Source organism: Ambystoma mexicanum, chromosome 2q (genome assembly GCF_040938575.1).
Source record: "Ambystoma mexicanum isolate Mex_15411 chromosome 2q, UKY_AmexF1_1, whole genome shotgun sequence".
In the NCBI taxonomy this organism is placed as follows: Eukaryota; Metazoa; Chordata; class Amphibia; order Caudata; family Ambystomatidae; genus Ambystoma; species Ambystoma mexicanum.
The window spans coordinates 1,426,795,808-1,426,809,777 of NC_090924.1; the positions used below are offsets into that span (position 1 = coordinate 1,426,795,808).

Here is a 13,970-nt window from a genome sequence, read left to right on the forward strand (position 1 = left end):
AGAACAGATCAGAAAACACACATCCCTGATCAGGCTGAAGTACTTTAGAAATGTAATGAGGTCACGTGTGCTGCGTGGGACTGGACCACTCAAGGTGGAGAACAAGGAGATGGAATCGCTCTGAGGGGAGAAGGAAATCGGAGAGAGCACAGTCAAACTTCAATCCCAGAATAAAGCCGGATTTGGGGAGGGCGGGGGTAAGGCAGGACATGGTAGTATGAATGAATGAATTATATTTGATTTATAGAGCGCCTATGCACAAGTGTTTCAAGGCACGACGAGGCATGGGATGGGAACAAGGGGGAAGAAGAAACACTCTTACTAGGCCCAGTGACATAGAGACGGCGCAAGTGCAGGGAGGAGAAAAAGGGAGAAGTGCCAGGGGAGGGGGAGAGGTGCAGGGCATAGGATCAACAAGCACAAACAAAACAAGAAAAAGGAAGTGCAGCCAAGTAGGTGGATGTGCAAGGGATAAGTGCAGTGATTGGGAAGTGCAGGTAAGGGGACTGTAGGGTAACAGATAAAGCCCCAATTGCAGGATTGCCAGGCGGCGGTGCAAGTGTGCAACTGGGGGTCAGGTCACTGGGCCTTAAGTTCAGAGGGTAGCCGGGTAACCAGTGCAGTGACAGACAGGAGATCAGCAGGGAAGAGGAAGAGAGAAGGCAGAAGTGAAAGAGGAAAGTCTTGAGTAGACTGTATTCCTACAAGATCCACAGCCTTTAATCTACGCCTCTTTGGCATTATTTTGCAAATTAACCCACAGGCACCGGAGATGGCTCTGCTCAAGTTTCAGAGAGACAGGGAGGATGTTCCAGAGGGAGGCGCCAGCCGAAGAGAGAGAGCTGCCTCCAGCACTTTGCTTGGAAAAGCGATGAACCCTCAAGGAGTTGGAGGTAGACGAGCGAAGAGCTCTAGTAGGGAGATACTTCAGAAGAAAAAGCTGGAGATATTTTGGTTGCAGGCCCCAGAAGGCTTTGTGAACAATGCAAAGGGTCTTGGATTTGATCCTTGCAGCCACTGGGAGTCAATGAAGAGATTTTAGTGCTGAGAGATACGATCCCTGGGCTTGAGGCAGGCCTGTTGGAGAGGACAGAGAGTAGAGGCAGGCAGATTTAAAAAGTCAGTCAAGTCAAGCCTGGAGAGAGGACCAGAGTGCTCTAGAGACAGTGAGCTTCTGGGCGAAGGAGAGGAAAGGCAGAATGCCTCTGGAGGAGGTGAAGTTTGTAGTTTGACTTCTTAGATACATCTTAAATGTGAGGAGAGAAGGCTCTTAGCCACGCAAGTGGGAGCAGGAAGAGGGCCAAGGGAGGCTGGCCAGAGAGTGCAGGGAAAGGGAGGTGTAGGTGTGCTGTTGAGGAGTATCTCTGTCTTATTGGCATTCAAGCAGAGATCATTGGCGACGCACCATTCTTGGATTGCAGACAGACAATCAGGGATGAGAGAAGAGGAGGAGGAGGAGGCGGCAGAGGTGAGCCTGAAAACAAGCTGGGTGCCGTCTGCATAGCACTGGAAGTTGGAGCAGAGTGCAGCAATGCCGTGGGCAAGAGGTGCAAAGTATTGGTTGAACAACCAGGGAGAAAGGTTAGACCCCCGGGGGACTAAGTGATGGGAAAGTGGAGGCATGCAGAGACAAGTGATTCTCCACATTAGCCACTATAGGGTAGATGTTCCGGAGTTCCTGGCCCAGATACTTCCCACGAGGGCACAAACATTCTTATACTCGCTGCAAGTGGATATAGAAAGTGTTGCACATTACGCACCTGCAGTTCCTCGTCGGTCAGGTTCTCACCGAGTTCTTTGGCCACGCGCTTTAGGTTTTTGAATGAAATTTTGCCAGTGTCATCATCATCAAATAACCTGAAGGCTTTGAGAATCTCCTCCTTGGAATCCTTATCTGCCTGTCAAAAAAGGGGACAAAGGGTAGCAGACAATGTTACGGTAGGGAGCGTGCAGCTCAGGAGCAAAGAGGTAAAGAAGGTACAAGTAGAAAGCGTAGAAGACGTGACACAAGGAACAACAAAGGGGACAGGGGTAGCAGACAATGTTACGGTAGGGAGCGTGCAGCTCAGGAGCGAAGAGGTAAAGAAGGTACAGGTAGAAAGCGTAGAAGATCTGACACAAGGAACAACAAAGGGGACAGGAGTAGCAGACAATGTTACGGTAGGGAGCGTGCAGCCCAGGAGCAAAGAGGTAAAGAAGGTACAGGTAGGAAGCGGAGAAGACCTGACACAAGGAACAACAAAGGGGACAAGGGGTAGCAGACAATGTTACGGTAGGGAGCGTGCAGCTCAGGAGCAAAGAGGTAAAGAAGGTACAGGTAGGAAGCATAGAAGACCTGACACAAGGAACAACAAAGGGGAAAAGGGGTAGCAGACAATGTTACGCTAGGGAGCGTGCAGCTCAGGAGCAAAGAGGTAAAGAAGGTACAGGTAGGACACATAGAAGACCTGACACAAGGAACAACAAAGGGGACAGGGGTAGCAGACAATGATACGGTAGTGAGCATGCAGCTCAGGAGCAAAGAGGTAAAGAAGGTACAAGTAGGAAGCGGAGAAGACCTGACACAAGGAACAACAAAGGGGACAAGGGGTAGCAGACAATGTTACGGTAGGGAGCGGGCAGCCCTGGAGCAAAGAGGTAAAGAAGGTACAGGTAGGACACGTAGAAGGCCTGACACAAGGAACAACAAAGGGGACAAGGGGTAGCAGACAATGTTACGGTAGGGAGCGTGCAGCCCTGGAGCAAAGAGGTAAAGAAGGTACAGGTAGGAAGCATAGAAGACCTGACACAAGGAACAACAAAGGGGACAAGGGGTAGCAGACAATGTTACGGTAGGGAGCGTGCAGCTCAGGAGCAAAGAGGTAAAGAAGGTACAGGTAGGACACGTAGAAGACCTGACACAAGGAACAACAAAGGGGACAAGGGGTAGCAGACAATGTTACGGAAGGGAGCGTGCAGCCCTGGAGCAAAGAGGTAAAGAAGGTACAGGTAGGAAGCGTAGAAGATCTGACACAAGGAACAACAAAGGGGTAGCAGACAATGTTACGGTAGGGAGCGTGCAGCTCAGGAGCAAAGAGGTAAAGAAGGTACAAGTAGGAAGCGGAGAAGACCTGACACAAGGAACAACAAAGGGGACAAGGGGTAGCAGACAATGTTACTGTAGGGAGCGTGCAGCTCAGGAGCAAAGAGGTAAAGAAGGTACAGGTAAGACACGTAGAAGACCTGACACAAGGAACAACAAAGGGGACAAGTGGTAGCAGACAATGTTACGGTAGGGAGCGTGCAGCCCAGGAGCAAAGAGGTAAAGAAGGTACAGGCAAGACACGTAGAAGACCTGACACAAGGAACAAAGGGGACAAGAGGACAACATATAGCGTAGATCAAGGAGGACCTGGCCTGAAAGCGGACAAGTAAAGGCCAACGTGCCGATGATGTCAGAAGGGTATAACCATGTAAGAACGAGGCAGCCTACATGAAAATAACACAGGCCAGACAGACAATCACAGACCATACTAATAAAGCCTGCAGGCTCTAACAGTTGGTAAAGGCCCACCAGCCACGGTTAACAATCCCAAGCAAAGCAAGGGCATTTACTGTGGTGCTGTTAGCATATGGAACAGCCTCCAGCGTCAGGTATTATTTCCGCTAAAACCCGCCGCAGTCTGCAACAGCATTTTCTTCTCAGTAAACAGGTTTGCACAGGGAACACAACCCTTTTTTACCAAAAAGAGTCAAAATGCCTGCCATGGAAAAGGCAAAGCGAGCTCTAGAAAGAACTATGTTTCCCAGAGAATAGGTGTGGTCAGGAACCAATGGGCGCCACAGGACAACAGCAGGAAAACGTGCCTTTTTTTATTTTTCTAAAAGGGAAATGGGAAGATGGCGGTGGAAGGGAACGAGGCACGTAGGCATCCGAGAGGGTAATAAGGGCTGTGCTCCATGCTTTGCGATTGAGGACACATCCAGGATTGAGGGGATCCGTTTGGATCGATTGGAATGGGTTGAAAGGATTCCGTGGGTGCACACCTGTCCCAGTTTACATGGCACTGGAGAGGGTGGGCAAGGCTTTCTCACTTCTTACTGGATGAGATTTGGAAATCGCAACATAGAAAAGTTGTGAACTGTGAGTGACTAAAGAGGTCGGTTTTTAAAAACGTTTTGTAAGGTTAAAAGGCAAACAACACAGGGCGGTTTTATAAGCCCACACATGAAGTCCAATCCATTAGTGCGCTACAAATATTAAGACAGGCTAGGCATACAGTAAGAGTGAATGTGTGCATGTTAATATACATTCTTGAAATAAGGAGGGGAGCGAAAAACGCAAAAACAGAAAGCCATAAGATACTGGGGAACTGGGTACAGATCTAGCACGTTGACTCGTGCCTCTTCCCTCCTGGGGCTACCTGGAGTTGCTAGAAAGCCACGCAAGGGAGTCCAAATATCCTTGGGCCTGCACCTTGGAGAGACTCAGGCTATACACATTTCTTCCCGGTCAGATCACACAACCACTTAGCATGTGTCAGACCACATTTTAATTTCTAATAACGAAGCACGGATTTTTCAGCTATGATACATGCAACATTAAAGAGGCGGACTACCACCGACACGTTGCCTATGTCCCAGTCGAAGTACTTGACTGGCGCCAATGTAGGGGGAATGTCTCACATCTTGTGTAGTGTTGTGGCCACACTTTCCGAGAAACAGGCTAGAACAGGGCAATTCCAGTGTAGTGTGTCAGCCGGGCACAGCTGCATTTCATGCTTTCAGCAGAGACGCCCTGTGTACATTTAGCACGTTTTGTTGGTGTGTTATGCAGTTGGATCAGCAGTTTAAATTGGATTAATATGTATCGGGCGAGTAGCGACACCTCTTTAGTGAGCAGGAAACATTTGTGCCATCTGACACCTGAGAATTGGACCCCAAAGCAGTGTTCCCACTTCAATCGTATCTGAATCCTCATAGGTTGAGACTCTAGCTCTACTTTATGAAGTCTAGACACTAGGCACCTAGGCTCCCCACCCGTGACAATGGCGGCTCTGTGCTGATGAGCTGATAGGCTTCTGGCTCATGCAGGAACATTGGTCACAGCTTTTTTGCTGCAGCCCTCATTCTAGAATATTGCAGCATAGTTATTGGACTGCTACCAGATTTAGCCATGAACTCATCAACAGACACAAAGAACCCACTTGGGAAGAGGTCGCCCAGTCAAGTCATCCCCCTGAATTTCTGCAAGTCAAGATCAAAAGTGGGAGCTAAGCCTGGAAAATTCCAAAGTGAGACTTTTTGTTGATAAGGCCTTCTGAGACCCAGTCTCTGATATAACCTTTCCCAGGCGTGAACCGTGGAGCGTACCGGATCAAAAGTACAGGAGTCTATGTGCCCATCACTGAAGTTCACTGCCTTAAGGATAGAGACGGGGAAGCCCCACATCTATCGAGCGTCAAATGCACCACCTCATGCCCAGAAGAGTACCAGTACCCCACATATTGTGCCTGTGATTCCAGTCCATATCAGGGTCCGCCAGCTGCCCCCCCCCTCCGCCTGCCCCCAATACGGCTCTGTGAGCTTTTCCCAACTCATACGGGCTAAACCCGACCACCACAGAAACCCACCATCATGGAGCGAATGGAAGAGAAGAAGACCCTACCTGGACAGAAAGGGATGTTGCAGAAATAAATAGTTTAGGGAGAACTTACTTCTTCAACAAGGATAATCTGCCATACAGCGCGATTGCCAGCTTAGCCCAGATCTTACGTTTAGCCTCTAGGTGTTGCATGTACTCAGCATAATTTTCTGCAGACAAAGTACCCTGTTGTCTAGAGACCCTGATGCCCAAGTATTTGAACCAGGAATCCACCCAGTGAAACCCTTGCAGATCAGGCATCGGAAGCATAGCATCTGTAAGGGGGAACAACTCTGACTTGGATTTATTGACACTGCAGTCCGAGGGCTTGGAGAACGCCGGCACTTTGGCCATCACAGGGCCAAGACTTACCTCCGGATCTCGAATATACAATAAGGTGTCATCAGGGTACAGGATTATGACCCGTGGTGGCCCCGACTTCCGTATCCCGCTATGCCCATGCTTAGCTCTAATAATTGCTGCGAGATGGGCTCTATGATTAGTCCAAACAGTAAACGCACCTGTTGCGTACCTCCATGTAAACCCACACTCGATGACAGCATGGAGTTGCACCGCACTCTGGCCGTGGGACGGGAGTAGAGAAGTTGCACACGACTGAGGAAGTAAGCCCCCAGTGTCTTTATAAACACTGCAGGACCCGCATTAGGTATTTCCATGACACAGAATCGAAGGCTTTCTTGGCAGCCAGGGATGCCACAACCACCTTGGACCGTGGGTCCATTTCAGCGATGATGCCGAATAGCCTACGGAGATTGGATGCTGTGGATCAAGCAGGGAGGAATCCTGACTGATCCGGGAGGACCAGGTCAGCCATATAAGGAAGAAGTCTAAATGCCAGGATGTCGGCACAAATCTTGCCAATGTGATGCTGCTCCCTCCCTGCTGTTTCATTTTGTCCTGGTATTGCTTAGTATATGTCTTAAAAATGCCAATAAAGAACAATATTGAGAAAAAAAAAATCTTCTCATCAACATTTATCAAGGATAGCGGCCGATATGCAGCAAATTCACTCGGCGGCGAACTAGGTTTCAGGAAGACAATTATTATTGCATCACGCATGGATGGCGGGAAGGACCCAGAAGCAGGAGACTCCTCCCATACTTGTAGTAGATGTGGAGCTAGCATTGCCCTGTATTCTTTGTACAATTCAATCCCCAGTCTGTCTGACTGCAGGGCCTTACCCGACGGCAATGCAGCAATAGCAGGGGACATCTCCTCGGAGGCCATAGGGTCATCTAGTACTAGGTTTGCTTCTGCCGGCAGTGCTGGGAGATCTATGCCCTCCAAATACTGTGCGAGTTCCACCTCAGAGCTAGCATCTCTGTTAAAGTAGTGATGTATAGTACGCCTGAAATTCGCAATCGATATCGGCCTCGGCAGACAGGGTAGCCCCGGAAGTCAAGAGTGAGCCCATGACGTCAGAGTGATGCCAGTAATGACCCGGGGGGGGGGGGCAGAATCTAGTGTGAGGTGTTAGAAATGTGAGTCAGACACAAGGTATTCATATTCTCAAGTAAAGACATTTTATTGAAATAAAAATGGGTTGGGAAACTGCCTAGCTGGCCCTATTCTAAGAGGAATTTTCCAACCTAGAATTCAAAACTAAAGATCTGTCTATGTCAGGAGGTCTGTTAACTGAAAAGCCATCGTTGTGTCCAAAACATCCTATCCCGATGCTCACACTAAAACAAAGCAACGAAGGGTGCAAGGAAAAGTCATTTTCTTGGTGTTGGCAAAATCCAAAATGTAATAATGACTCAACAAAAATGTTCTCCAAGGTAAAGACCCTTGGATTCAAGGGGTGGCTCCCTTCCCCTGGTTTCTCGAATAGAATGGTAAATGTTACATTTCTATCAACAGTACCTTTGTTTCTTCACTGTCTTCACAAAGTTCTTGTTTAAATCAAATGTTTTGCCACAGTGTTTCTGTAAGATGTTCTTTTAATTCTGCAGATTGCCAGCTATACGTGCCTGCCTGGGTTTCTTTTGTAGTTCCTTAAACAACTTCATGTTTATCAAATGCGGAACTGCGTGCTTGTCGGAATACCCTGGGAGGGCCCAAATGCTTTGGGTCGACTCATTGGTCTCTTCCTGCGTCTCAGATTATGTTCACACCTTTGTGGAATGGCTGCTTCGTTCACTTTCCACCATGGAGTCAGCGTAGGTTTCCACAGCGATTGGTACAGCTCCGCAGTTACACACTGGCTTCCACTCTCGTTCTGGGTGGATGAACGCTGCTTCCATTAGCGGCCTGTCACCCAGGAGCTTATGTGCGGCTCCCAGCGTCTCCACGGATTTTCACGCTCGGCTGCTGCGTACCCTTCTTTGGTCCCGGTAAGCGTTTGTGTGTCTCATGTTCGCAAGCCTCTGCCTGTGGTGTACCGTCCTCTCCTGCACTGCTGCTCAACTTCCAAGTGTGGACACCATCTTTAATTGTGCTGCACAATGTAAGCTTTGAAAAACAACTCGCCTGCGTGTTGTACTTTGGACATTTGATCATTCTGCACACACATCCTCCTCCTCGTCTCTGTACCTGAGTGATTATTGAAACTGGAGTCCATGGTTGTTATTGGGCTTCCACTTCTGAATGTTTTTTCTCAGGAGGTTTACAATAAGGCATACTATAACTAGAAGGTGGTATGTTTGAGTTGTCGGTGTTTGGATTAGAGGCGATGGGGGCCTGACTTGAACACCGAGGACAACGTTTATTGATTCCTCTAAAAGGGGCGGGGCAGCGTTAAATGCTATTCATGTGTTGGCTGTCAGAGGATCCTCTTTAGGGAAAGGGGGGGGGAGAGAAATAAAGTGCTTCATCTAACATAAGATCTCCCCGGCCAGTCAGTTGTCTCCTCCCATGTGATCCTCCGGGTTTCGAAATTAAGGGGAGTTGGGAGCTATTTAGCTCCTGCTTGTAGCGCAGAAGAGCCTGGTTATCTTGACACCAACAGCTATCGGGAGTCATTGTAGGCTCCCCACGCCAACTGATGGCAAATACATCACACCTATATGGATTTAACAAAGAATTAGGACACATTTATGCATGATTTAGAGCAGGGGTCTCCAACCTTTACGTTAGCTGGAGCTACTTGTAGTGGAGGCCAACAGTGGAGAGCTTCTAGCCGGCGATATCGGGATGGGGATATTTATAAACCTCTGAATGTTTAACAATATTGTTTTGGCCCAATTATTTCCTCTCTATAAACAGATGGAATAACACATGCTTTCATGATTATATTAAGAACTTCAAAAACCTCTTTGTTGCATTATTATTTATTAGTAGCTGTCTCAAAAAGACAGATATTTGTTGGACTACCACACAAATATCCTGTCATTATTGTGCCCTTCCTTTGCGTTTTATGCAGGCTTTCTGCATGCGAGGCACACAATTGTTTACCAAATGCGCATTTCACACTTCCATTAAAAAAAAGTAATTTCTAAATTTAAAATGCTGCTTGCGTTCACTAGTTTTCGTTGAAATGTTTTTTTTGTCAGACACCACACATACTCTGTTATTCGTGTGCCCCACTGTGTTTTAGCACAGGTTATATGTATATATTTATAAAGATGTTATATGCTTGTCAAACTGGTTAATCACAATTAATGCTTCCGTTGTGCTGACAGCAGTTTTTAGGAAATTCAACTGTGGGTTCATGGATGCCAACTTTTGATTTTCACTACAGGGTCAAAAATATCCCCACCTCCATCCTGAATATAAGCAAGCAACCAGCCCAACTCATACCATGGCCAAACACATTTTATAGCACTTTTTCTATGATTCCAGTGCTATGCGGACGACACTCAGCTCATTTTCAGGCTACCCTCAGCCACCTCTTCTCCCTCCCTCATCTCTGACTGCCTGTCTGTCCGCCACCCAGGAGTGGTGTGCTGCCAATGATCTCTGCCTTAATGCCAGTAAGAAGATTCTCCTCATTGGAACACCTGCTCCCTCCTTTCCTGTCACTCTCTGGCCGGCCTCCCTTGGCCCTACTCCTGCTCCCACCTGTGAGGCTAAAAATCTCGGGGTCATCTTCGACTCCACACTCTCCTTCTCTCCTCACATCTCTGACATCTCTAAGAAGTCACACTACCAGCTGCACCTCCTCAGAGGTATTCTTCCTTTCCTCTCCTTTCCCCAGGTGCTCAATGTTTCCAGAGCTCTGGTTCTCTCTAGGCTGGACTATTGCAACAGCCTCTTTCTAAATCTGCTTGCTTCTACTCTCCGCCCTCTGCAACTCATCCAGAACAGGACTGCGAGACTTGTCCTTGGCCTCAAGCCCAAGGATTGTATCTCTCCAGGACTGAAATCTCTGCACTGGCTCCCAGTGGCTGCGAGGATCAAGTTCAAAACCCTCTGTATGGTCCACAAAGCCTTCTGGGGCCTGGGGCCTCAATACCTTCAGCTCTCTCTTCCAAAATATCTTCGTTCACAAGCTCTTCGCTCATCTGCCTCCAACTCCCTCAGGGTCAGTCGCTTCTCCAAGCAACGATTTGGTGGTGGATCTCTTTCCTCCTGCTGGGGCCTCCCACTGGAACAGCCTCCCTGTCTCCCTGAAACTTGAGGAGACTCCTCTCCAGTTCCAGAAGCACCTCAAAACCTTTCTCTTTGCTTCTGCCTTTTCTCCTCCTCTCCCCTGCTGACTTCCTGGCTGATACTGAAACTGCACTGGTCACCTGGCAACCCCTCCCCCCCCGCTCTGAAGCCCATCCCCTCTCCCCCAGTCGCACACCGGCACCGCCTTCCTGGCAACCCCCCGCACTTAGGGACTGTTCTGTACCCCTACAGTTCCACCACTAGCACTTGACACCTGATGTCTGCACTACCCTTGCACTTGCCACCAGCTGGCCGGACGCTACTTATTGTTATTTATTATCCCCATGTACTGCACTGTCCCATTCCCCTTGCCCCGCACTTTCCTCCTTCCCCCTTCCCATGCACTTGCGCTATTTGAATGACACCTGGCCTAGTAGGATCATTGTCTGTCCCCCCCTCCCTTGCCTCGTCGCGCCTTGAAACACTTCATATGATATGATACAGCATTTAGTTTTGAATATATAACATCTCAGCACCGGTCTGTCAACCTGCTGAGCTACCCTGGTAGGCTTCTACTGTAAAGCGCGTCTATGGATCGCTTGATGTACTAAAAGTGGGTGTACCTGTGTCATGGAAGTGATTTAAAGTGGAAATGTACAGTGTGGAGTTTGGAAAGAAGCCACATGACAGAAATTGCACCATTTTTTAAATATTATTTTGAACATTTCCAGGCGAGCAGCAGTGCTACTGTGATATTTTCATTGCGTGGCCACAATGATCCTGATCTGTCCCAACCCCTCCGACATCTCTGGCAACCAAGAGCAGCTTGCTTAAGCAAGACAGTGTCCGGGGCGCACAAGGCCAACTCTGGTACTACAGGTGGCCTGCAGAAGCAGAACGTGATACTGACATCTGTCGGGGAAATTGTAAGGAGCTCCATGTGGCACAGCAGCCAAGCTCTTTGCCCGCAATTGGGACGACCAGGGTTCGGATCCTGATTAAGGAAAATAACCGCAAAAACACAGCATTGAATAATTGAACTTAAAAAAGTGTTTCAACCGTTTGACGAGCTCTGATTTAAAGCATGATGGGTCACAAATAAAAGGACACAATTATAGGTTTACATCGTATGTGCAAGTTAGAGTTGCGGCCTGCTATGCAATGGCTCCTGGTTATCCAGTCGTAGCTCTTGGTCACTTATTCATGCTGATACACAGGAGCCGGTTTTAGCTCCTGCTTATCCAATTTCAATTCCTGTCCTCACTCCTAAAGCCACCCCCAGGGTTAGGTTAAGGAAACGTCTGCCTTCCCATGGCCACCTGGGAGGAGGTCACCACTGGGAAAACAGTACTGAGCCCATCTGACTCATCACTCTAGTCTCACAGTCCTAGCAAGAGCCCTGCCAGGTCTATCAGACTCACCATACCTAAGTGCGAGTACTAGTCTGGTGATATATAAAACCTCCCTGTCCGCCAATTTGGGGAATTTCAACAGGTTGGCCTTGATTAGACCCAGCAATGCTTTGACATGCCATATTTATTTTCAAGAAGCCTTATCTGCTGCTCAGGCGAACAAAGTTGCGACCTGAGCGATAAAGGTTCCCGGCAACAATCGACTCCATTTCACCCCTGAAACACTTTAAAGGTTTCCCAGACAGTAGACTCAAGTGCCACAGAACCTATATTGTTACTAAAGAACTCAAATTTTGTTGTAAAGTGCTTCTGTGAGATTGGGATCCTGCAGCATTGCACGTGACATGCACCAGAGGGGTGTAATGCTTTTGACTAAAACATGGCGCCTATGTGCAGTGCATTCTGGGTGTGCCCAGAGCCATAATGGACATTTTCTTCAAGCCTCAGTGAGATCTGCATTTTAATGTGAACTCTGAATAGTGTTCGTATTCTACCAATAGCAAACATGTTTTTCTCACTTATTTTAGTCTGCATTGCTTCAATGACTGTTTTGAATAAAGGTGCCAGCTGCTATAGAGCCGAAGGAAAGTTATGCTTGTTTAGTCGCTTGCTCCCATTCGTTCTGAGACAATTCATATCCCAATTCAACAGACCATTTCTGACGCAATCGATCTTAGTCTTCTGCTATTTCAGATCCAACAGGCATACGTTTCAGGAACGTGGCAGTGAATCAAAAAATCGCACACAAACCTGGTATGTCTACCAGAGGGGTCGCCATTAAAGCAATCCTTTCTGCCAATAACTTATTTAAGTCCGAGAAATACTTCTTATGCCCTGCGCACAAATTAAACTTACCATGCAAGACATTCAAGCAGACTAGATAACCACCCTCTAACAGATCATTCAACACTAGAATTCCCTTAGTGATCCATCCTTTCCAACATATTATTCTGTAATTGGCGAGCAGGATTACTCCACAAGGAGGTACTTTTATGTACCCACACGCGTTGGTCATTATCCTTCAACCAATCAAACATCACTTTACATCCGAGCAATATAGTCAGGAGTAACCGAATTGTGCGTGTCAGCTTAGATATACAGTAGAGATTGGCAAGTTTGAAAGGTAGAACTGCTTGAGTTTCCATCTGCAGCTGGCATGGTTCAATAAGTATTACTAAAATATAACGCTGCTTTCTTGAGAAGAAACCCCTTATGATACATGCTCAAGTCTGGCTAGCCAAAACTACCCCGCGTTTCATTACGTGCTAAAATGTAATGTGGAATCCTTTTAGTTTTCCGATCACCCCACAAAATCTTCTTAAAAACCCTATTCATTTTATCCAGCAGTTTTTTCGAAAAAGGCAACGGAAGCGACTGATTGATATAAAGCGATTTTGGAAGCTGTACCATTTTGATTTCACACATTTTCATCCATATATTCAAATTAGTATAACTATCTAATAATAGTCTATTCCATATCTGCCACCACCTTATTGACGTTAATCTCAATTTTCTTTAAATCACGAACTAAGATGACTCCCAAATATTTCACATCATCATAGGAGTACTTACAGCTCCAATCAAGGAAGTCCATCCTAAAATCTGTCCGAAAGATGGAATATCTGTTTTCGACCAGTTTATCGTGTGCCCCTAAAATTTCATCAAAAATGTCCCTTAAAACCGAACCACAATCTCGCAAATTTCAAAGGGCAATAACTAAGCCATCTGGATAGGCCAACACCCTAATCTCATAAGCACCAATTCTCAATCCTTGAAGACTTGTACTTTGTCTAATCAGGAGTGTTAAAGGCTCCAAAGCAATATTAAACATGAAAGGGGAGAATGAGCAACCTTATTTTGCACTTCTGTACAGCTTACATTTTCTAGACATTATGCTATTGACCCAAATGCGCACTACCACACCATTGTGCAGGCAATGCACCATTTTCATAAAGGTATCTCCAAAACCCATTTTCTGCAAAGTAAATTCTAAAATTGCCCAATTAACCCAATCAAATGCCTTCTGAGCATCCCGAAAAATCATAGCTGCATTATAATAATCATCAAACATATAGCATAATATATTAATTACCATATCCATACCTTTGACTTATGAACCCTGACTGTGATACAGGTATCGCATCTGAGATGCACACACTCAGTCTATTCGCATAGACTTTTGCGAACATTTTCATATCCACATTCAGGAGCGAAATCCGGCGGTCATTTTCACATTTGGAGTGAGCCTGCCCAGGTTTGGGACTAAGAGTTATCACATCCTCTCTCATCTTGGGACACAGTTCTCCCCAGTCCAGCAGACAATGATACAAGTCACACAAGACTTGTGACGTGCTGTGAAAAGGTCGGATAGAATTCAACAGACA

General features: G+C 47.0%; 1 protein-coding gene across 2 annotated transcripts in view; it reads right to left on the bottom strand.

The window, feature by feature from the left end:
* The window catches only part of CETN2 (centrin 2), a 145,997-nt gene that overhangs the window by 110,520 nt on the left and 21,507 nt on the right, over nt 1-13,970 (bottom strand). The window contains exon 4 of one of the 2 annotated variants that reach the window (XM_069648944.1): nt 1,761-1,898. The exons of the other annotated variant lie outside the window; for it this stretch is intronic. Within the exon in view, the coding sequence (XP_069505045.1) occupies nt 1,761-1,898 (138 nt within the window). The remainder of the gene's footprint in view (nt 1-1,760; nt 1,899-13,970) is intronic. 2 annotated transcript variants of the gene reach the window in all.